Here is a 23,063-nt window from a genome sequence, read left to right as displayed (position 1 = left end):
TAGTGCTTTGAATTCAACTAAAGTTTGTTCGAGTTGTATAACATTGTCAAGTTATGGTATTTTAGAGGAGATATAAGACAAGATTTAGTACTATTGGAGTATCAATGAAGATTTTATTGTAGCAAATTTGGATTTTTTATAAATAAAATAATATATCCGAATTTCAATAGGAATTGAATTTGTTATGAAGTCTCAACAAATTTTGAAGTAAGAAGACAAAAAGATTTCAACTCTCACCTCTCCTACATAAAGACCACATTGATGTTATTGTCTTGAACGTTATTCGCACAAACTAAGATTTTTTTTTAGCAGATAAATATCATTATGAGAAATGTTTTATGAGAAACAAACTGCCTACAAAGAGAATATGTTCCTAAGGAAGTAGGTGTTTTGTTGATTGAGTTGTAAAAATTTTCTTGAAAAAGTCAGTTACAATTAAGAAGAATACAATACTGTAATTTATCTATTTGGTAATATATAGAATTGAAATCTAAAATTGCTCAATTTTTAATTAAAGATTTGATACAGATCCTAAATATATAGTCATGATTTTCTTACTCTTTTAAGCAAATAGTTTTCAACAATAAAATTTCTTTTGTTAATTATATTCTTTCTTTTTAAGAAATCCTACACTTATACAAAAGTATCCACGTAAGACCCAACAAAATCAATATATTTTTCTTATGCATACTATATTTGGACTCGATGTCTAAATCACCCCTACGATTTTCATATTACCAAAAAAATGTTATTACAGCTCATACATTTCCTTTATTACAACAGGGACAAGTATTAATTGTGAAGTTTGTTAAATTTTTACTAGCATTAACTTAGATGTCTAAATCATCCATAAGTTTCATTTAATTACCAGAAAATGATCGTTTGTATTATTTTTGGGTGGACACCTAAAACCTATAAGGTTGTTGACAATACAATCATATTCTTTTATTATGTAAGATAACTTCACTCTATACTCAGTGATGGTTTGTAATTGTACAATTTGTTTCTCACATGACAAAGAATTTATTTGCCATGGTCTTGTAAAGATGCTCCTATTCTTAGGTTGTTTTCTTTGATTCAGTTATTGTATTATCTTGCTACAGTTCATTATTTTCGACATGATTTCTTTCATATTGTTTTTCTCTCATACATGTTTTAACTAAGCCATAGATCTGTAGGAAACAACACATCTCTATCATCACAAGATAGAGATAAGTCTGTACACACCACCCTTCCAAACCCGACTTGTAAAATTTGACTTCGATAAGTGATCTCAGTTTTTTTTTAACACAGGTATAAAGGATAGTGGCTATTATGACGGAGAGTACAATATAACTATCAACTGTTGCTCCTTTTGCCTTATCTATGTGAAGGTAAAAACGTGAATAAAGAGATGAAACTGAGAGTGGATTTTTTTATCAGAATTCAGAGCCAGTAACCATAAAGTTTCAGAATATTTGCATCATCAGAGCCAAATAACCAGTGCCACCTCCTGAATCAAGTTATATAAATACAAAAACAAAGAACGGATTAAGCTCTTTCTAGCTGGTTTCGTATTTGTAAATGTTTAAAACACACATTTTCTGGAGTGTTGGAAAAATAATTTTATGAGCTAGTGTGATTTACCAACAGATCTGATCCTGAAAGCTCACCACCCGCCCTCTTTAAGAGATCAGTAACAAATTACAGATAATCAAACGGAAGAGAGCACACTAATGTACTGCTTACACAAATCTGTGTCTCCACCAAAGATTCCTCGTGGCAAGCATTCAGTCAAAATGTCATGCCAGCATCATGAACTCATACATTGTAAATCCACAGGCGAGAGTGGCTTCAAATAATCCAGAAGCATGCTTTCTTATCATTAAGCTTCTTCGACTGATCAGCCTCAAACTTAAAACTTGAATAACTTTTTGTAGAAACCTATTCGGCTGCAACAGATTCCATTCTCATCTCTCCAATATCCTTCAACCCAAAATGAGGCTCAGATGGGAATACAAACACCGTAGAAGCTGCAACTGAAGGTTGAAAGCCAGCTGAGTATCGTACTGAGGTCAATGTAATTTTAGGAAGCTGCTGAAAACCTGAGGCAAGCGGTACAAGCTTATAACTAAGTATGTGCTCAGACTTTGGCAAAATAAAAGTCGTATCATTATGAGGCCCTGATAAAACAAAACTCTGTGAATCCGCTAAAGAGTATTTGACCTCCTGAAGAAACTGTGTTCTGTTAGTAATTTTGATGGAGTATGTAAACGGATTTCCAAGAATAGCATGAGGAGGACAATCTAGACTCACGATCAGTGGAGGTTGCTCCACATTTACATCAGGCAGACTGTGTTTCGTTACAACTGCAGATGTTGTGCTACAGGAAGTCAATCTTTCTCCATCTCCATGATCCCTTCTCCATCTCAAACACACAATGCCCATGTTTAGCTTAGGAAGATTAACCTCAGGAGTGACACCAAAAACCTGTTTAAACTCTTCTCCTGCCACAAGCAGCACATGTTCTTCTGGGTTCTTACTCTTAGTTTTCACATCACAGGTGCTAGCATCAACTGCCTCCACGGACATGGACAACAATCGCAAAGGCACCTCAGTGCAGTTCTTAGCACTAACAACTAGCATACTTGTTTCATTCAAAGGCAGAGATGGTATTTGGTCAGAATCGGAAGCTGGTTTGGTCTTTGACAGTAGCAGTGGTTCCCTTCGAAATGGCAACATAAAGCGATGGCTCATCACAACAGCAGTCTTACCTTCAATTTGCAAGCTTTTGTGCACATGAGCTCTCTGTGAGCTAAGTTCCGGACTTTGAGGAAAGTAACCCAGTGACACATAAAGCATGATAGGCTTAGGACGGTTCCATCTAATTTCTAATTTGCAGGACCAAGACTCTCCCTCATCCAAAAATGGGACCGAAATCAATCCAAAAGAGGGCTGGATTTTTTGAATGTTCTCTGAATTAGCAAGATCTTCACATTCTCGTCCAGATATTCCAACAAGTTCTACATGAAGATTATCTGATGAAAATGATTCTGCCTCCCTTGGACTAAGCAAGCCACCACCTCTTGTATCAACAAGGTTAATTTTCAATTCACCAGAGTGAACACTATGGCCCTTTGAGGTGATAATCACAGGAACAATAAAACTCTCTCCGACCAATGCAGGGCCAGACGAATCTAACTTTAGATCCACTTGTGGGTCTGGTTCTTCAACTTGGACAGCCTTCTGACCAGAGAAAGCCAGACCAGGATCCTTCATTGGTATAGTTTGCATTATGTCTTCAAATTTCCAGAGGGGTAAATCACTCATGGAGGCAGGACTTTCAGCTCGGCAACAGATAGTAAAATGTTGACCCCATCTTGCAGTTACATATATGCATTCCAGCTTTCCGCTTTGCTCTGCATCATTCAAATGTTATGCCACTTTAAGATGCAATAAAAAGGCATATTTTAATTAAAAATTAGGGTCGATAGCAGAGTATTATTATGTAAAATGCTTTAATTCATTATCTCCTCAGTGAAATACTCATTTTTGATCAATGGTGGTCCCACTGGATTTTTCTCACCTCAGAGAGGTGTTAGACAATGAGATTCCCTCTCTCCATTCTTGTTTATATTGGCAATGGAAGGACCGGCTTCGGGATAAAGCACTACAGTGGCAGTGGATTAAGTGTTTCAGTATGAGCAGAAGCTGGAAGCAGGACTCAATGGAATGAGGTGGAATTTGGAAAGCCTAAACAGTATGGTTCCTAATAATCAAATGGAAAAACATAGAAAACCCAAGAAAAATCAACCTGATGAGGGAGGCGCATAGTCAAGAAACAAGATCCAATCTGGACATTTTACACATCTATCATGCGCACACCGGCAAGTGCAACTGAACAGATGGAAGGACTTCAGAGGAACTTCTCACTTCTTATGGAACTCAAATGACAAGACACAAAAGTTTCATTTGATAAACCGGGACGTGGTCCATTAGGTAAGAAAGGCTGAGAGTAAAAGATTTGATAGTCTTATCAGAGTGTTGTTATGGAAGTTGTTTTTGAGGTCTGGGAACGAGAAATAGTCACAGATGATTTCTTGGTTAATTATTAGGGAGGATGTTCTGTCCATGGGATGACTATATACAGTTTGACGTGTTCTCCAATCAAACATGAAATAGTTCATGCTTGGAGTTGCAACAAGTAAAAGTTAAGTAATCAGCTTACCAGGTTTCACGTCGTATGTGAGCCGCAGCCATTTGTTTGTGCGAAGTTCCAGGGTGGGAGCTGTCTCCACTCGACGACCAGGCTGCAAACAGGATATTGCAGCTAAATGGGATCTTTGAGCATTAACAATGACAAAGTTACACTCCGACTGATTAAATTGGATTTCTAATTGATCAATTTCAACGTTAAGGGGTAGTTGAGATAGAAGGGAGAGGGTAATCACTGTTTCTGCACCAGGCTTAACTACTTGTTCATGAAAAGCAACTGAAGCAAGAAGTACTGCTCTGAGGGGACTGACGAGATCAATCTCAAGATAAAGGGGATTATCAGCTGTTACTTTCAGGCTACTGTTTTCTTCAGTAGATGCACTATCTGTTTCTCCTCGTATTACAGAAAACACTTCATTGTGTATTATTTCTCTCTGGGCAAGACTTGCAGGCCCAGCTGGGCCACAGTCTCTTTGACCAGCAACATTAGTAGATACTGGTAGAGCAGCCATTTCAAGAGAGTACTCAATGAAATCTTTCACAAGAGCAGTTTTCTTTGAGCAGTCTCTAAGGTAACCCAAGACATTCCATAATAGAGTAACCCAGCCCTCCTGTCGATAAAGACTAGCAACATTCTCAAAAACTTCTTTTGCATTACTATATTCATCTACTGTGAAATATTCTCTAGCCATTTGGAAACCGCAGTAGGCAGCCATCCGAGAGGCTTTATCATTGTTGTATGCTTCAAAAGATTTTTTAAGGAGAGCAATAATTTCATAAGAGTCCTGCAATCTCTTTCCTTCAGCCAGAGCATAACGGGAATAATCTTCATCACTAAGACTGCAAATATATACGTGGAGAAAGTATGGAGAAGTAAGAAAATAAAAATTCCTGAACTAATTTACTAGAAGGAAATCACCACACTCACGATTGCATAATAACTGCATCTCCAATCTCCAGCAGTTTTGCAAACTGACCAACATAAGAAGCAGCTATCACAGAATCGGCATTCCCATCAATCTCACCAGAAGTTTCAGACATAGATAGCGCAAGTTCGAGGGAAGAACTCTTTTCCTTCAAGTAATGAGCTGCTAGCTGTTTAAAATAAAGCTAGATTAGCAAGCATATGTCGTAGGCCTCTTGAGCTATAAGGATAAAGCAGGTAAAGTAGTACATAAGGATATACGGTTCAGCTACAGATAGGGCTTTAAGCAAAAATTAAAAATTGGAACATGGTTGCTGGCAGCTTGTTTTGAGAAAGAATACCAAAACTGCTCCTTGAGGCCTAAAGTTGATGGATCTCATCTCCCCATTCATTGTCATCTTAGTGAGGGGCAAAGAGACATAATCAAGAAACTAGGAGTTTATTTTCATTAATAATGGGCAAATATTCAACTACATTAAGTCAGCTTTTGTCCAACAATGACACGATTCTATAAAGAACTGGTGACCTGCATCTGCTATGGGGGAAAGCAGCGGGATATGGTGTAAAAGAAGTTCCATATTACTTGGTTCTAGTTTCTCAAATTACGACCGTCTCATACCTAATAGTAATTCCAATTTCCAGGCAAATGAAAATGTCATTTGTCTTTGATGTGGAGGTCTGGAGGAGCTAACTAGTAATGCCCACTTCCATATCCAGTTCAAAAAAAAATCTTCCAGGAAAGTTAAGAACTTGAGGTTTTTTTTAAACTGGTAACAACAAAAAACTTGAGGTCTGTTAGTATTTGTAACAACTGTCTAAATGATGGGAACTTCTATGGGAAGATGACGACCAAGAAAGGTATATGGATTAATGGAGAAAGTGGCTAAAGGTTATTTCCATCTTGCTCTTACGTAGTTGTGATTTTTTCATTTTGATAACAAAGAAATACCCGAGGTGGCAAACGATACAAAAGTCGGTGGACAATAGGTCCATCCCTCTACCCTTCTCCACTTATTTACTAAGCTATTGTCTGTGGCAGGATCCAAACCTGTGATGTTCGCCTAGCGCACACATCACAAACCGCGCTCTTACAACTAAACCAAAGCTCTGGAGTCTCTTACATAGTTTAAGAGCCTAATCATTGTTCAATTTTAAGGAGCTATAGGCTAGCTATCAATTATCATCCACTTTTTCCTACTTACTCTGGTGGTTGACATTCAAGAAAAGAAAATGTAATTTTCAAGATAGCTAAATCGTATCTCCATATGTACTGCTCTATAGGTGTGACATTACAATAAATGAAGGTGACAAGAGGAGAAGATATAGACCTAAAATCACATGGAAGGAGTTAATTTCTTGATGAAGTAATGTAACTGTCTCAAAGGACTTGCAATCTCTATGGAACAATCTAAACTTGACTAAGGATCGAACATAATGAAAGTAACGATTTATAGACATGATACCACCTAATTATGATTGAGTCTTGTGGTTACACTTAAATTAGATCCTATGTTTTCTATGAGTTTTTTTGTTTTGATAGACTTGTATATTAGTGCAAGGATAAGTGGGAGATTTAGAAGACCACTATTTTAGCAACTCATATTGGAAGGGTCTGAAAGGAGCAGAAAGAATACATAGGATTCATATAGCAGACTCCAACTAATTTGATTGAGGCTTAGTTTATTAGTCATTTGGATACTAATCGAACACGTGAACCACAATAAATGAATAGCTTGACAAGAAAAACTATCCAACCTGGAAGTAATAAGCTGAATGAAATTCCCACTGAGTTGTTCTATCAGTAGCTTCTGAAACCAAAGTGGAAACATGCTGAGCAGTGATAGAGCTTGTCTCTAGTAATTCAGCAAATACTAGAAATTGCCGGCTTAACCATTGCCAGTGAAGGAAAATAACTTCTGGTGCTCCAACGAGCTTCCTGTAAGAAGCATAGTGCTGGCGGAACCAGGCAATTGCTTCAGCAAGTTTTCCACCATGCAGCAACAATGTAGAAATCTTGAAATGCAGTTGCTCTGCCACACTTTTGATCTCAATCAACCGTTGAATAGGAGGCAATCTAGTTGATGTTGCAACCATCTGTATCATTGATAGGTCTCTATTTATAAGAATCAAAAGATGCATAAAATGCAAAACGTGTTTATGCAACAGTTTAAGGCTTCAAAGCAATTAATCTGCTACAACTCAGGCAATCTACTAAGTTATTTCTTACTAATGGAACTATGAACGTATCTTGTTCATAAAGAAGTTGGAACTGGTAATGACAATTCATCCACCCTTTTATGCAACTATTCCTAAGAGAAGAAACATTAAGAAAGTAAATCAATGAAAACCTGTGCAACTATAATTAAACACGAGAAAGGAGACGCCACTTATCTACTGCGGTCAGCTATTCCCACGACATGGATGGAAATATGCCCCTCATGGTTGCTTCTTTGGATTTTTATTTGGATGAGATGGTTCCTTTGGATTTTAAAGATAGTCAAACATAAAAGAAATAAAGGAACCACACTCAAGCAATAAACTTGGTTCTGTTGAAATACGCAAGCGAAGCTCTAACAGCTCAGATCCAATGGTTATAAGTGGACAGGAGTGACAATACATCTAAATGAACTTCGGTCAGAAATACACCTACACGTGGATGAGAAAGAAACAGAAAAAGTTCTCCATTAAGTTTCACCAATGAATCTCTTCAACATAATTAGATTTCGCTCAAATGACCACACTCATGCAGACTAAGGGATAGAGGTGGTTCTTGGGCTCCAGCACTCTGTCTCTTCCATTTATATCCATTTGGAACTTTGACTACACAACAATCATATTCCTAGACAAAGAAATGGAAGAGCAAAAAGAAGCTAACACTCTGTTCTCAAAAGTTCTTTACATCTCATCTCTTGGTAATGCAAAGTACTTCACCTTGTCTAAAATGCAGTAAGACTATCAAGAAGTGGTCTCGAAATTCTACAGGTCAAGCACACTACCATATATATACCTCTCGCACTGCATGATAGGCATCCTCGTATAGCCGTAATGCTTCAACCCAATCTCTGCAAAATTCTGCATATACAGCAGCCTGTCACAATGTTAAGAAGAGCATAATCATTACATAAGCAAAATTCCAGGGAATAATTGAGAAAACATAATAAAGGGCACAATAACTAGTTTCTAGGTTAGTATTTAAATGATAAAATGTGAAATAATACTATAATGTTGTATTATACCAACAAGGTTAGGTAATGTGGAAACCATACTACAAGGACAACACATATTGAACTTCAAAGGGAACCCTTACTTTGAAACAGCATCGAATATTCAGCTCCGCAGAATGGAAATTTTTCCTTTCGAGACGTGCTTTAATTCTTCTTCCTTCCTCCTTGTAATACGAATTAGCTAATTCTGAAAATGTGTTTCCCAACCTGCAATAGGTATCTCAAATAACAAAGACCACCGGGTTCTGTAACTCAAATTTAGCTATAGTATGAGAAATAACCGCATGCCTGATCAGGGACTGTTGAAGTTCTGATTCGCTTGGAACAAAGATGATAAGATACTTGGAGTCAAGTTCTGCACGCTTTCTGAGAGCAATCATACGGTCTTCACTTAAATCATCTGTTTAGAAGAAGCATCACATGTGGGTCAAATCCTCAAATTGTGAGAAGATGGAAGCAGAACAGGAAAAAGTTGACATAGGAAAGACCTCCCACCAAGAGAGATAAGGGAGAGAGTCAAATATAGTTTAATAATTCTTTTTTTTTTTTTTTTTGATGACAAGGGAAACCCACAGTCGCTACCCTTTGGGTGTGCACAGGGTACAACCCCCGCACCTATGCAATAGCTCGCAAACCACATAGGAGAGATAACCCGCACTAGGCAAGCCCGGTGCGACGAGCTCGACCCAGAAGGCAAACCCCTTGCTTTCGCTGGCAAGGGGTTTCGAACTTGAGACCTCCAACATGAAGTTCCAAGCCCAAACCACTGGGCCACCCCGAAGGGTAATAGTTTAATAATTCTATTCGTTCTTTATCAAATTTCATTCATCTCTCTTGTGTCAAATACCAGTAGCAGGGAAAGAAAAATTACAACCCATGACTTGATATATTTCCAGTCACCAGAAAACCATAAGCCTGAGTGCCTCTGAATATGATGAATATAATTGCACCCAACTAATTCATTTGCTTCAACTCTCTGTGAATTTCCTTTGTCTAATCAATCATTTCTAAATGTAGCTTAGGAGGTTAACCTAGCAATCAAATGAACAGTAAAGGCATTGGAAGTTAAGATGGAACCCATATTGGAAGAAGTGTCAAAGTCTATTCCTGTTCTATTAAAACTCTTCCACATGAAAGTGTATGAGTTAAGAATTTGTGATTAAATGTTGCGTAGTCCTATCATGCAAGAAATCCATAAACAGACAGATAGATCATAGACAGAGGAATGTGTCAAAGACTCACCTTTAGAATTTGATGGAGCAACAACCACCACGACCAATTTTACGTTCCTTCCGCGTAATACACCTCTGTTCATTCAGCACACTATCTTAAGCAACTCTTTTAATGAATATACGTCTAAAAACCAGTACATAACGCGTGTTTGATGTGATGGAAAATGTTTTTCCCTAACTGATAGAGCAACGGAGCACTGGAAATGATCCAAGTACTACATTTTTTTATGGAAACAATTTAACACGCATTGCGAAAAGTAATTGGAAAAGGACAAAAGAAGCGTACTTGAGATTTTCAAGATTGGTGCAGACCTGAAGCCACTGAGCGGGATCGCCGGAGACGTGATCGGAGTTAAAGAGAGCGGCTACAACTGCCGGAACTCTAGTCCGATGTTTGAGAAGCCAATCTTTCTTTAGGATTCCGGCGACAGGTGGAGGCGGAATAGAAGCGTCCTTTGAAGGCTTAGCGAAAATCGAGATCTTGGAGAAATCAGGCAATGCGAGAGCATTAATAGGCGGCTGCTCGGAGTGAAGGTGAGTTGTGATTGAAGCGTGAAGCTCTGGACATCCTACAAGAGATACTAATGCTACCGGCGGAGTTCGGAGTTCTTCTGGATACTCCTCCATTGCTTTCAATGCTCCGATTCTGATCCCCGGTGAAATTGGAGTTGCTGATAATGGTGAAGAGGTCTGGAAATTGATTTCAGAGCAGAATTTACAGTTAAATTGATGAGATCTTGGGAAGAGATGGGTGAGTTTGGGGACTCGGCTGGGTTTGACTCGCGTTGATTTCAGTTGGGAGTTGGAACTTAGGAATCATGATGGATTCTTGACTTGGGCCGGTCCATATAAAGCGAACCCAGCCCAATGAACTCGAGATCTTTATCATACTCTAAAATTTCCTACAATTTACAAAAATAACTAGTCTCTCCTCTTCTCGAATACATCACTTTACGCTATGTATTTTTCGGATAAACCACTTTACGCGATATATCGTACATTGAGTGATGCATCCAAAATCAAAACGCGATGTATCAAGATGTTTTGGGATGTATCCAAATTCCACCAAATTTAAGGTATTTTTGCAATTTGAAAAATAGTTTGATAGAATATAATTAACTCACTATGAAATTTGTGTAAAATTCATAATAAATATAAGAGCAAACAACTCATAACCCACTGATTTAGAGTTTAATTACGTGATTTTACTTTACCAGTCAATTTAGGTATAGTTTCTTACAAATACACTATATTAATTCAAGCGTGACTTACATTTATTTGAAATACACTAACTATGTCGCTCGTCTTTCTCCTTTATTGCTAACACCAACAATAACTTTTACGAAGTTACGAATTATGAAATTTGAACTTGTAAAGATATTTTCACAAAGTTTTAATATTATACAATAGAGATAAGTGTCAAAAATACATCTAAATTATCTTTTTTTCTATTTCATAACTAAACTATCACTTATTAGTTTGAGAGGTGTGAATTGCACTCTCTCTTTTATTTGAAAAAACTTTGACACATGATATTCCACATGGACAAAATATTTCACCTTGACAAAAATTAAATAAAAAAAATTATAGATTAAAGTATTACTATCCCAAAAAAAAAAAATTAAAATTATTTTTCTTACCCCACTCCACCACCTCTGTCCCCCCACCCGGGGTCCTTTTTTCCTTAAAAATTTATAATTCACCCTTTGNCCCCCCCTCCCGCGAAATCACTCGCCTCATTCCCCAAAAAGAATTGATATTATTTAATTTAAATATAAACTCTACCCCATCCTATTTAATTCTCCGCTCCTAATTTATTTATTTATTTTTACATTTTTCTCGTTTTGTGTTAGATATGTACATATATTTTTAAGAATTTTTTTCTTCTTGTGTATCGAATATAACATAAATATCTTGCGGTGACAGTAAAAAATATTTTCGATATGTATATATCTAACACAAAACAAAAACAAAAATTAGAAGCGGAGGGTTAGATGGAGTGGGTAGAAAAATAAAAAGATATCCAAACTAGTATTTAAAGGGGGTGGGAGAGATGAAGTGACAGAGTGGGGTAAAAAAATAATATTTTACTTTTAATTTTATAAAAAAATTATTTCTTTTGGATAATAATTTTTTAATTTTTAATTTTAACTAATACTAATAAATTATTTAATTTTTGTCAGGGTGAAATGTTTTATTCATATGGAGTGTGATGTGACAATTTTTTTAAAATAAAAGAGAAAGTGTATTACACACATAAAAGTGTTATAAAAGAGAGATGTGTGTTTCTCAAATTAATAAATGATAATTTAAATATGAAATTCACACTCTCAGTAGTTTAGGTATGAAACTCAAAAAATGAAATAGTTTAGATGTATTTTTAACACTTATCTTTATGCAATATAAATAATGATAAAGTTTTAAAGTAGTTACCCATAGAGGGAAATGAAGTTTAAATATATATAAGTTTTGAGACAAGTCTCATGAGTGATAGATACGTGAAATAATGAAAAGACGATTTGACCCACGACATCTTTTTTTTTCCAACTCCATAACCATGTTATGCAAGTTAAAATTTCATAATTGTGTCCTGGGGTGCAAACAAGCCTACCGCTATAATAAACATTACAATAGGGAATTTTGTTTTTCAAATTGTATCAAAATTCTAGCATAATAAACTGTAGAACACAAAGGGAATTTTGTTTCCTTTGTGAACCAATATCAGATTCTGAACTCCAGCTCAATATGATGAGATATTTCACTTGTAGGGTAGTGGCATGTTGGAAATTCACTTGTCAGAGCTTCAAACTCCAACAAATTATATTGGAATTATTCCGTGTTTTAGATCAAGAGTACTTTTTTTTTTTATAGGTACGTTTTTTTGCGTTAAAAAGTGGCTAAACATTGTACATCTCTGCAGTAGTGGCCAAAGTATCTTTATTTGATTAGGTGCTGCAGCTGCATTTACTAACAAGTAAGTAATTCTGCTACTAACGTTGAGACTTGAGAATGTAATTGTTCTCTTCCAACTATGAAAACAATTTGGTGGACATGAAAAACAAGCTTATAAAAAAGGCTATCTAGGATAAATAGGCATCCACGGATATTGTGAAAACCTGACCAAGAAGACGAGACACTATTACTAGCTATTTATTGCACACAATGACAATGACAGGTACCAGACTGAAGGATCAAGAGTATGCAACTACATTGAGTAGCATTCACATTCTCGAAGTAAAACCTGTGCACATGGCCTCATATAATCACAAGATCTCTGCACCAGAGGTCTTCTCCAGCCCTTCAAAGTAGCCCTGCTTTCCTTTCCTTTCCTTTCGTCCTCCTTTACTTTCTCGTTCTAATAAGGGAGAGGATAAGGTGAGAGACTTGGTTCCTAAACAAACACACTGGAACATATATTGAAAAAACATAAAAGAGACAAACGAAAAAAGGTCCCTAGAAAATAGCAGTTCATAGATGGAGATGAAGACCTGGATATTGATCCCCTATCCCTAAGGAGATCAAAACATCGAAAAGAAAAACAAATAAAAGACGCACATGTCAAATGGACATTAAAGAGAAGTGTACACCTACAGACCAGGATGACCCAGGCCTATTTAAAGAATCATATGTTGATTCTACTAAATCTGATTGCGGAAACCATCTTCCACAATCAGTTCAATTATATACTTTAATGAATGAGTGACTTGAAGTCCTGGCAGGATTGTCCATACAGACTGCAAAAGAGCAGTCCAGGCACTTCCTCATTTGTGATATGGTTATCTGAACTTCTTGGTATCTTACAAGTGATTCCCTCGAGTTCTTGGTGGTCGTGACTTTGGAAGACCTGAAACACAAATGCAAATAAACCTTAACAATGACTTTGGCGGTTAAACCATGCAGTGTATATATAGTTTAGAATAAGCAGTCATTTGAGAGACCACTAATGAAAATCCATCCAACAGAGAATCAGTACCTCTGTTTGCCTCCCCATCTGACGTTCAAGGTCATGTTCCAAGTCTTACCACACAAATAACAGCGAGCCAATTCCTTGAATTCATCCTGCGATTGAATCAACATCAGAAAAACATAAATAAGCATGTGTAAACGTTCAAGGTAAATCCACATCAAAGCAAGATATAATGAAAATTCATGCTTTCCTTACCATGATACATCCAGTTAAACCATTCAACCTGCCATTTGGTCAGAGCCACTGCTCTGAGTGAATTGTGGTGGACGAGCTTGTACTGCATTCTGCGGCTGACGAGGAGATGGCATGGTGATGCCTGAAGAAATGGGGTAATCAAGCACCTTCACTACAAAAAGATAACAACTTAAAACTTTTTTTTTTTTTTTGAAACTGGTAAATGTAGATAACTTAAAACTTTTTTACTTTGACACAACCACATAATAGACTAATAGAGATCATAATGATAAAAACAGACCACATTTGGGACAGAAAAGCTTGTTGCCTTGTGCCATACATTTTGGAAATGTCATCGTTCAAATTGAAACTCTCTAGTTGTTCAGATCAATATATAAGTATATTTGCTCCCTTAAACAAAGGCTGAATTCATCTCTCAACACACATAGTTAGACCCTTCAACTGGGTGAATCGGTGCTAAAATGAACATTATTGGGTATGTTGTTGTTGTTGTTGGGTTGGAAAAAACATGTTTGCATATACAAACATCAAATGAAGAAACAGACGCCAAAGAGACACTTTCTGATTGCACACAGACACAGGGAGTAACTCCTACAAAAGTGGTACCTGAATGATATGGTAGTTGCATCAGAGGAACATTGTCTGTCGTAGTTCCGCTATCATTAGGTCTCTGATATTGCACCATCTGAGGACCTGTCATCAAATGACCGCGAAACGCATATGCAGGACTGCCAGGCGGCGCACCAAGTTGGCCAAATTGTAATGTGTTTGTGCCAACAGTATTTGGTATCCCATACATCTGAATGAAATGCAAAGGCAAAAGACATAGCCGTTGATGGAAAATGATGCATAAAATATTCACATCCGTGAATAGGGGAATGGTGCACAAAATATTCACATCCGTGAATAGGGGAATGGTGCACAAAATCATGTCCACTAGCCCTTACTCAAATTAAGCAATACCAATCCTTGTAAGAAAGAAAAGAATGAAGAGAAGAAAGTATGCTACTTAACATCCAACTATGCAAAGTAGAAGTACCTGTGGGTAAACATAGTCTGGCCCATATGCAGGAAACCTAGCAATACGACATTCAATAATGAAAGAAAATTAGGTATAATCAATGAGAACAGTAACATATTTCAGATAGTACTAACATATTCATGAGCGTTTCTTAAATATATCTGATACCACAAATTCTAATCAAATCCAAAGAACCACAGGAACATCAATCAACAAATATATAGATGTTGACACATGTATCAACAAAAGACATTGTCACAGGAAAAGCATGTCTTATTATTTATTTATTTTTAGGAAAAGATTTGTTTTATTGCCTTCACAACTTCAATTTTTGTTTGGGGGGAGCATGCTTGTTAAAGAGAAAGATCCATCTCTCCCCTTCTTCTGTCATGAAATTAAATAGCAATACATGACAGTTAAGGTGATAAAGATGATGATGCAAGATTACAGTGCTAATTCACAAGTCTATAAAGTTGCAGGGTAATTTTGAGATAAAGTAACTGTTAAGTAACTCGAAGAGGACAAATATATACTGTGTTAACTGTATATATATCTTTGGCATACTAAATTTGCTTGGTATATCAGCACAGCAGGGTTTGATACTCTGCTTGGGTAGTCATTACTGACCTATATGGAGGATATGAGAATCCAGACTGATAGCTGTAAGGAACTGGTAACTGGTAATAGGGGCTCCCCATATACATACCCCTTGGGGCCTGTGGATTTCCCAGATAAGTCATTGAAGATCTCAAACGTCCTACAAGAACCAAAAATTGAAGGGATGAGAAAGATAATTAGTAATTGTCAAATGTTGATGGTGCACCAAATATGCTAACTGTATCACTCCAAATTTTGGTTTATTGTTAGCACTACCGTTGTTATATATCTTTATTTGGGTTATTATTAGCACTACATCGTTACATTAGTATCCTATCTGCAAGCTAGTAGACCAGCTCAGCCACACCAAAGGAAAAGGACATATCTTGAAACAAGGTTTATACAAGCTATCAACAATTAATGTTATTGCTGGCTCTCCTATCTCTCTCTGTAAAATCAGGTTTAACTTCAGTCTTCCCTATCTATGCACCTTCCCTTAATACCTTTGTTTAGTAATGTGGGAGAAGAGAAATAAAGATAACATCACAAAGATCAACTGACAGATTTTTCCCAGCTATCCTCCACATGAATGCCTAAGCTTAAGGTACAAAAAAGGGAGGAAAAGAAAAGGAGAAACAACAACTAGTTAGCAAAATGATACATTATGAAAGAGAATATAATGCATTACCATAAGGTAAAAGTCCTTGAGGTCTCCCAAGTGAAGCCAAGTTGCAATTAGCCCTTCTACCATCAATGATTGGATTAGGATTGGTGCAAGCCCTCCATGCAGCTTCAGGATCATGGAATGTAACCTAATTTCCACAGTAAACTAATCAGCATAATATCAAATCATGATCAGAAAAATTGGATTTTGAACATTATCAAGCATGTATACTGTCACCATAAAAAAAGGCAAGCACTCCAGTTGAGAAGTGGACACAGAATTAAGAATGTTTTTTTTTTACGGTCCGTGGTGTTCAGGCCAACTTTTGCATACCTCAACTAATTCCACTGAAACTAGGTAACTCTGTCCATGAGGACTAATTGAGAATGTATTTTTGAAACTGTAATTTTCTTTTAAAACAGATATTATTCTTCTTAATTAATAATCAAGATAGTATTACTAAATTATTACCCAACTAACACACTACAAAGAAGGGGGGGCCTAGAGTGTCATGCTATGCATGATTTCTGCCATGTAGCTAAAGACAATTATTGCCAGATACCATGCACATAAGTCTTTGCCTGATAAAATTCAACATGGCCAGCTCATCAACCACAATAGTACATACCCAAAAAAATAGCACAAGAAAACACCCCCCTAAACTGTCAATTTACAGTCTTTCAGTCTTCAAACAACAGTGTTTAATTTGCCTCAAAATTGTTTGATTTCTCAAACGACACAGAGAACAAATCTTTCAACTACAACACTACAACTGAAAAGTGATCCGAGTAAAAAAAAAAAACATAACCCAAAAGAAACTGCTCATAATTATTAAAGAAGAAAAAAACTCACAAAGCCATAGCCTTTAGAGCGTCCAGTATGTTTATCAGTAATAACAACCGCTTCAATAATATCCCCAAACTGTTCAAAATAACTGCGGAGTGATTCACTCTTAGTCTCCCAAGCCAACCCACCAACAAAAACCTTCGTATACGTCGTATCCCCAACCCCATATGGGCCCCGACCCGCAAACGGTGAACCCGACCCCCCACCACTACTACTCCCACCTGGACTCATCTGATACGCCATGAACAACAAAACAAGATTTACCCAAACCCCAAATCACCCAATAGAAGAAAAAGATGAAATCTTTATATGGGATCAAGAAAAAAAATAATCTTGAATTGTAAGAAAACAGAGAGGTGGAGTGAGGTGGCAGTACAGGGTAAAAACCTCTGAAATTGCAAAGGAGGAAGAAGAGAAAGAGAAAGAGAGAGAGAGAGAGAGAGGGGAAAACGTGTGGGGCCAAAAGGGGAAGAGGAGTACGCGTTTTTGTAAAAGACAGATGGATGATGATGAAGAAAGAAGAAAGAAGAAAGGAGGGGTATTTTAGGTATTTTAAAAGGTGTCTGCGGAATCTTCCCAACAATTTAATCCTATTTTATATATTTGGAGAATACGTTAAATTCGTTCCTATCCTTTCATGTAATGTAATAATGCTAATCTATTTTTATTTTATTTTATTTTATTTTTTCCTGTTATAGAGAAAAATAATTCTCTCACGCAAACTATTTTTGGGAAACTACTGGTACTACATTTTTGTTTCCCACAATTATTTTATTTTCATGGGTAGAACCATGGTTAGAAAATATAAAATTAGTTACGCCGTCATTTTTACGTGTTAATTTTTTTCTATTTTTACTTCTTGTTTTTATTTATTTAAATTTATATCCTTAATTTATTTACATTGAGCTAATATCTTTGAAAAATATAGTAAGTAATACATTTGAAACTCTATCAATTAATATTGTAAAATAGTAAACTTAATATACTAATTTATTTGTTTTTTTTAATAGATATGTCAAGTCAAAATTTAACAAGTAAATTCGAACAAAAAAGTACTCCCTTCGTCCAATAATAATTGTGCACTTTATAAAATCAATGCATAATTTTACTCCTAGTTCCTAATTTACTCTTGTCATTAATTATAGTTATTTTTCTATCACATTTTTTAAGATATTATATTTGTTATATTCAATGTGTAATATATTAGTAAATTACTCTTCAATTTATAATTTCTTAAGAAGTATGCAAAATCAATAATGGATAAGTATTGTTAGACAGATGGAGTAAAAAATTTGTTCAAAAGATTTTAAGTAATTTATCATTAAGTAAATTTTAGTTAATTGAATTAACTTTTAAAAAATTTTCATTAATTCATAATTAAATAAAACTAATATAAATTTGTTATTTAACTATAAAATTTTATCCCTTATTAATTTTTTTATATTTATTTTTAGCAGTGGACATACAAACAACTATGTCATCAATCACAAACAAGTTGGATTGAATATGAAAATCAATCATAAGCAAGCTGGACATTTAATTAGACTGCTTTTTATCTCACAAAATGAATTAAAAAATTCATGGACCAAATGATATAAGAATGGGTCCATTTTTTTTGTGAGCATATAATACTCCCCGATTCCTATTTATTTGTTTATTTTTTATTTAATACACTTTTAAAAAAATTAAAATTGACATAATATGTTTATTATATTATTCCTATTAATTGATAGAATTTCAAAATCAATTTACTCATTAAAGAGGTTCTATTTTTTTCAAAAATATTAACTCTCTAAATAAATGAATGGTGTAATAGATATATTTGTTAAAAATGACAATTAAAAAAACAAAAAAAAAATTAATTGGATAAGTAAAAAGGAACAGGATAAGTAGCACAATTAGTACTAATTGTACTAATTGCGTAAGAAATACAACACTCGTTTTTTATGTATGTATGTAAGTTGAACTTTAATTAATTAGCAGCATACAATAGTGTCAGTCTTATAAATATTTTATGAAACTTATCTTATGCTTTAGTAGGGAGTCCCATTGTCTTTTTATCACCTTCATAGTATTTCTTCGTTTCAACCATTCAAAAATTTAATTTTATAAGTAATACTTTAATTTATTAGTTTTTTCAAATTAAAAAATCTATACTTAACAAAGTTATTTGTATTTAAATAAAAATTTACATTATTTGTACGAATAGTATAACAAAATATTATATTTGTAACATCGTTAGAAATAATGCTATATAGTGATTTCCCTTTTTCGCTTGTAAATTGTAATTATCTCTTGTAGTCTATAGCATATATAATATATATTTATGATGCCTCTGAACTTGGCTAAACGACCAAAATATATCATCCATTAATAGTTGGGATCAAATTTTACCTCACCAAATTAGATTAAATTTGTCTGGTTGGCTAATGACAGAATTTTTTCTACACGCGAATCTTATTTTATGTATATATATATATATATATATGAGGCAATAAATTTAAATCTTTGCAACAAAATAGTTAACAAATCAACATCATCCATTTTTACATGGTGTCACTTAAAATAAAAATATTTTTTAGCGGTAATAAATATACACATTAATAAAGAATAGTAAATTTTTAATTAATTGTCATTAGATACAATGGCGTTACAGATTTAGGACAATCACAAATAGTGATATGAAATTGCTATTAAAAAAATATTTAGCAACAATAGAACTATGATTATTAATTAATTTAACGGTAGTTTTGTTGCATGTCATGATCACGGAGCAACCAATGGGAAATGTTTAAACAAATTAGTTGTTTTTTTTCTTTTGTGGTTGTTCCTCTTGATAATATACTTTTTGACCTTCTATTTTGATTTATTCGAATTGTTTGAGAAACTCAATTATAACCGTGAATTTTTTCCAACTTAAAAACAGTATAGGGTCCCTCTAAATTGATTACTGAAGTAATTGAACGTTTGAAGTATTACCAAAGAAATGATTGCACAAGCATTCATGATTTAATTCACTATGAATTGTCAATTAACGTTGATGAAATTATTAGGTTAATAATATCGTAGAAATTATAATAGTTTAGAACGATAAATATGATACAATGGGCAAGAGAAAATATTCAAACTTACTCCTAATAATTATAATTTTTTTTATAATGTCATTTCTTTACCTATTTATTGATGGAAATTTTCACTGTTTTTATTTCATTTCAAATACATCTTTTCAAATGACGATTTTTTCATCTTAAAAAATTTGACTTGACTTCTATATCAGATTGAGTCTTTTTTTATTGTTCAATAATATATATGAATCACGTTAACCTAACCTTTTCACTTTTCGCTTTTGACAATAGTAGCTCATATATATAGTCGTATATATTGGGAAAATCTAAGAAATATTGTAATCAACGGATAACATTATATGATTAAATTAAAAGTCAGACATTATGCAGGAGATTTCGTGGACTAACAAGTGAACATGAAACTAATTTTACTGCGAATAAGTCAAATAAATAATACAATTATACAAACTTTGCTTCCCCTTTTAGTGAAATTAGTTTTCCTATATGTGTTCAAATAAATAATTCAAACTTTACTTCCCCTTTCTGTGAAATTAATTTCTCGATACATGCGTTATATGTATATATCAAATTTTATATATATACATTCAAATATTTAAGATCAATTAACACTTGAGCCAAAATGTTCTTTCACAATATAAAGAATAATTAAAATAATTTGTAAAACTCTCTCGCAAGAGTCCCCGGCATAAAAATTTGAACAATACAAATGTACCTCAAATTTCGTTGAACTTTGAACTATTCAACGATTGCAAATCATACTTGAGTTTTTTTAGGAAGAAGAAAAATAGAAAATTAATAGTTTAAAAATGAAAGGAAACTCCTCAATTTATATGAAACAAATGGAAGTATGAAGTCTATGAACAACTATTTGTTAAGACTTATGCGAGAAACCACAATCATTCAAAAAAGTCATAATTGAAAAAGTCACAACTCTTTAAAAAAAGACACATCTCATTAGAAGATATATTCCCTCCGTCCACTTTTAATTATCATATTGTGTTTTTCGAAAGTCAATTTGACTAATTTTTAAAGTTAAATTAGATTATATTAATTCGATATTTTTTTAAAAAATTAAATATTTAAAAACTATACGAAAAGTCATATAAATTGCAATTTTTTACATATCAATATGATGAAAAAATACATCATAAAATATTAATTAAAATTCTTATAATTTAATTCGATAAAAAAAACTATGATAATTAAAAATGGATAAAGAGAGTATTAAATATTGATATGTGGTCCTTTGTCAAAGTTGAGTGGATTTGATAATTTGCAGAATAGAAAAGAGACAAATAAGGTTGCTTTGTTGCATGTAAAGAAGAAGAACAAGTGTTGTTGTTGTTACCTTAAGGCTTANCCCCTTATAGTTTAAAAATGAAAGGAAACTCCTCAATTTATATGAAACAAATGGAAGTACGAAGTCTATGAATAAATATTTGTTAAGACTTATGCGAGAAATCACAATCATTCAAAAAAGTCATAATTGAAAAAGTCACAACTCTTTAAAAGAAGACACATCTCATTAGAAGATATATTCCCTTCGTCCAGTTTTAATTATCATATTGTGTTTTTCGAAAGTCAATTTGACTAATTTTTAAAGTTAAATTAGAATATATATATATTCAAAAACTATACGAAAAGTCCTATAAATTGCAATTTTTTACATATCAATATGATTAAAAAATACATCATAAAATGTTAATTAAAATTTTTATAGTTTAACTCGAAAAAAAAAACTAGGATAATTAAAAATGGATAAAGAGAGTATTAAATATTGATATGTGGTCCTTTGTCAAAGTTGAGTGGATTTGATAATTTGCAGAATAGAAAAGAGACAAATAAGGTTGCTTTGTTGCATGTAAAGAAGAAGAACAAGTGTTGTTGTTGTTACCTTAAGGCTTAACACAAAATAAATTAATATTTGATGGATAAGAATAAGTAGGAGGAAGTTGCCGATTTGGCAGAAAAGGACGGCCCTTCACCGTAACTCCCCACAAATCAATGTAAGTTTCCTCCTCCTACTTTTTCTACATGCATTTGTACCTGCGGCGGAGTCAGAAATTTGATGAGAGATGTTACCAAACACTGGCACACACATTGAAAAAAATAATCAAAAATCATCTTCATCCTTTACTGTCAATTTCCTCTTCATTTCCTCAACCCTGTCGCTTTCTAAGCAATTCTTAGCTCCTAAGATACTATACATCTTTCTAAACTTCAAGTGGATTTATAAAATGGGAATTCAACCTCCCTAAACAGATGAAATTTCAGATAGTCAAACAATTGAGTTATTAAGATTTTTCATGCTAAAATTAAGTAATAAATATCTATTTGTCATGAGGAAATATTATGATAAAAATGAAATTGATTTTGAGATGCGACCTTATATATAAATTGAAAAAAAATATACAAGTAACTCTCTTCGAAATACAACAAAATCAAACATTTACACTTGTATATAGGTCAAAGGTTAACAGATATATGAAATACAATTTGTTTTAAAAACAACGAAAAAAGAGAAGAACGTCGGAGATCAATATTTATACTACTTTTTGTTATAGGTTAAATAAGGTTACCTAACATGTTAATAAGAACTGGTTGACTAACACTTATAATATAGAAAAAAAAACATGCAATATTTTTTACATCATTACTAGATAATAGTTAATTAAGTTCTTAATTAATATAGAGTATATATAGAGTAAATTTTAGGTTTAGCAAACATAAAAATCTATTTGAATACTATAACTATAGTTTGTATAATTGCGCTCCATAGCAAACTTTATATTTGTTATGGCTATTAATCTATATATTTTGGTACATATACATAAAAAAATATGTCTTTTGGTCTATTTGTATATTTCGGTATATAAATGGGTCCTGCATTTGTATATTTCGGTATACAAATGGGATGACAAAAAACATGGGTTTGCTGCGAATTACAAGTAAAAGAAATTATGGCTATATCATTTAATTTGAATTAATAGTTTGTTATTTCATTCAATTTTCATGTATATAAATATCAGATCAATAATTTCACGAGAAATATAATTTGCATCCTTTTTGTTAGAGGACTAGAATTTGGGCCTCAGCCCAAATCTGGATTAGG

At 33.9% G+C, this 23,063-nt stretch overlaps 3 protein-coding genes across 7 annotated transcripts in view; 1 reads left to right on the top strand and 2 right to left on the bottom strand.

Annotated features, from left to right (window-relative positions):
* Window positions 1-1,436: 1,436 nt before the first annotated feature.
* On the bottom strand, window positions 1,437-10,367 carry LOC125847632 (uncharacterized). Of its 2 annotated transcripts, none has more exons than XM_049527270.1 (9): window positions 9,862-10,367; window positions 9,586-9,650; window positions 8,632-8,743; window positions 8,427-8,550; window positions 8,127-8,207; window positions 6,875-7,213; window positions 5,123-5,289; window positions 4,208-5,034; window positions 1,437-3,398 (listed from the first exon to the last, which is right to left on the bottom strand). In XM_049527270.1, exons 1-9 carry the CDS (start codon window positions 10,200-10,202, stop codon window positions 1,924-1,926), a joined length of 3,531 nt encoding a protein of 1,176 aa, XP_049383227.1. In that variant the 5' UTR covers window positions 10,203-10,367; the 3' UTR covers window positions 1,437-1,923. The 2 variants fall into 2 exon arrangements, with proteins under 2 accessions (XP_049383227.1, XP_049383229.1); XM_049527272.1 differs by having other exon boundaries at window positions 9,888-10,131.
* Window positions 3,523-23,063, top strand: part of LOC125847658 (zinc finger CCCH domain-containing protein 1-like) — a 180,152-nt gene continuing 160,611 nt past the window's right edge. Inside the window, exon 1 of the mRNA XM_049527308.1 lies at window positions 3,523-3,527. The gene's annotated coding sequence lies outside the window, so the exon portion shown is untranslated. The remainder of the gene's footprint in view (window positions 3,528-23,063) is intronic.
* On the bottom strand, window positions 12,575-17,375 carry LOC125847663 (uncharacterized). Of its 4 annotated transcripts, none has more exons than XM_049527314.1 (8): window positions 16,872-17,375; window positions 16,044-16,167; window positions 15,386-15,515; window positions 14,777-14,813; window positions 14,344-14,536; window positions 13,738-13,888; window positions 13,549-13,634; window positions 12,575-13,419 (listed from the first exon to the last, which is right to left on the bottom strand). In XM_049527314.1, the coding sequence occupies exons 1-6, from the start codon at window positions 17,106-17,108 to the stop codon at window positions 13,761-13,763; spliced, it is 849 nt and encodes a 282-aa protein (XP_049383271.1). In that variant the 5' UTR covers window positions 17,109-17,375; the 3' UTR covers window positions 12,575-13,419; window positions 13,549-13,634; window positions 13,738-13,760. The 4 variants fall into 4 exon arrangements, with proteins under 4 accessions (XP_049383271.1, XP_049383272.1, XP_049383273.1 ...); XM_049527315.1 differs by having other exon boundaries at window positions 13,183-13,419; window positions 13,549-13,640; window positions 16,872-17,356; XM_049527316.1 differs by having other exon boundaries at window positions 13,183-13,419; window positions 13,738-13,858; window positions 16,872-17,356.

The sequence above is a fragment of the Solanum stenotomum genome, chromosome 12, assembly GCF_019186545.1.
Source record: "Solanum stenotomum isolate F172 chromosome 12, ASM1918654v1, whole genome shotgun sequence".
In the NCBI taxonomy this organism is placed as follows: domain Eukaryota; kingdom Viridiplantae; phylum Streptophyta; class Magnoliopsida; order Solanales; family Solanaceae; genus Solanum; species Solanum stenotomum.
This window is presented reverse-complemented; position numbering and strand designations above follow the sequence as displayed.

Excerpts from the sequence above, each read along its gene's own strand:
- LOC125847632 (XM_049527270.1), bottom strand. The coding sequence starts at position 10,202 with ATGGAGGAGTATCCAGAAGAACTCCGAACTCCGCCGGTAGCATTAGTA. Across the intron at positions 8,551-8,631 it reads CTTCAACAGTCCCTGATCAG|GTTGGGAAACACATTTTCAG; the intron begins GCATGCGGTTAT and ends TACCTATTGCAG. Across the intron at positions 3,399-4,207 it reads CACATACGACGTGAAACCTG|AGCAAAGCGGAAAGCTGGAA; the intron begins GTAAGCTGATTA and ends TGAATGATGCAG.
- LOC125847663 (XM_049527314.1), bottom strand. The coding sequence starts at position 17,108 with ATGGCGTATCAGATGAGTCCAGGTGGGAGTAGTAGTGGTGGGGGGTCG. Across the intron at positions 15,516-16,043 it reads TCAAGGACTTTTACCTTATG|GACGTTTGAGATCTTCAATG; the intron begins GTAATGCATTAT and ends TGGTTCTTGTAG. Across the intron at positions 14,814-15,385 it reads TTCTCATATCCTCCATATAG|GTTTCCTGCATATGGGCCAG; the intron begins GTCAGTAATGAC and ends TCGTATTGCTAG.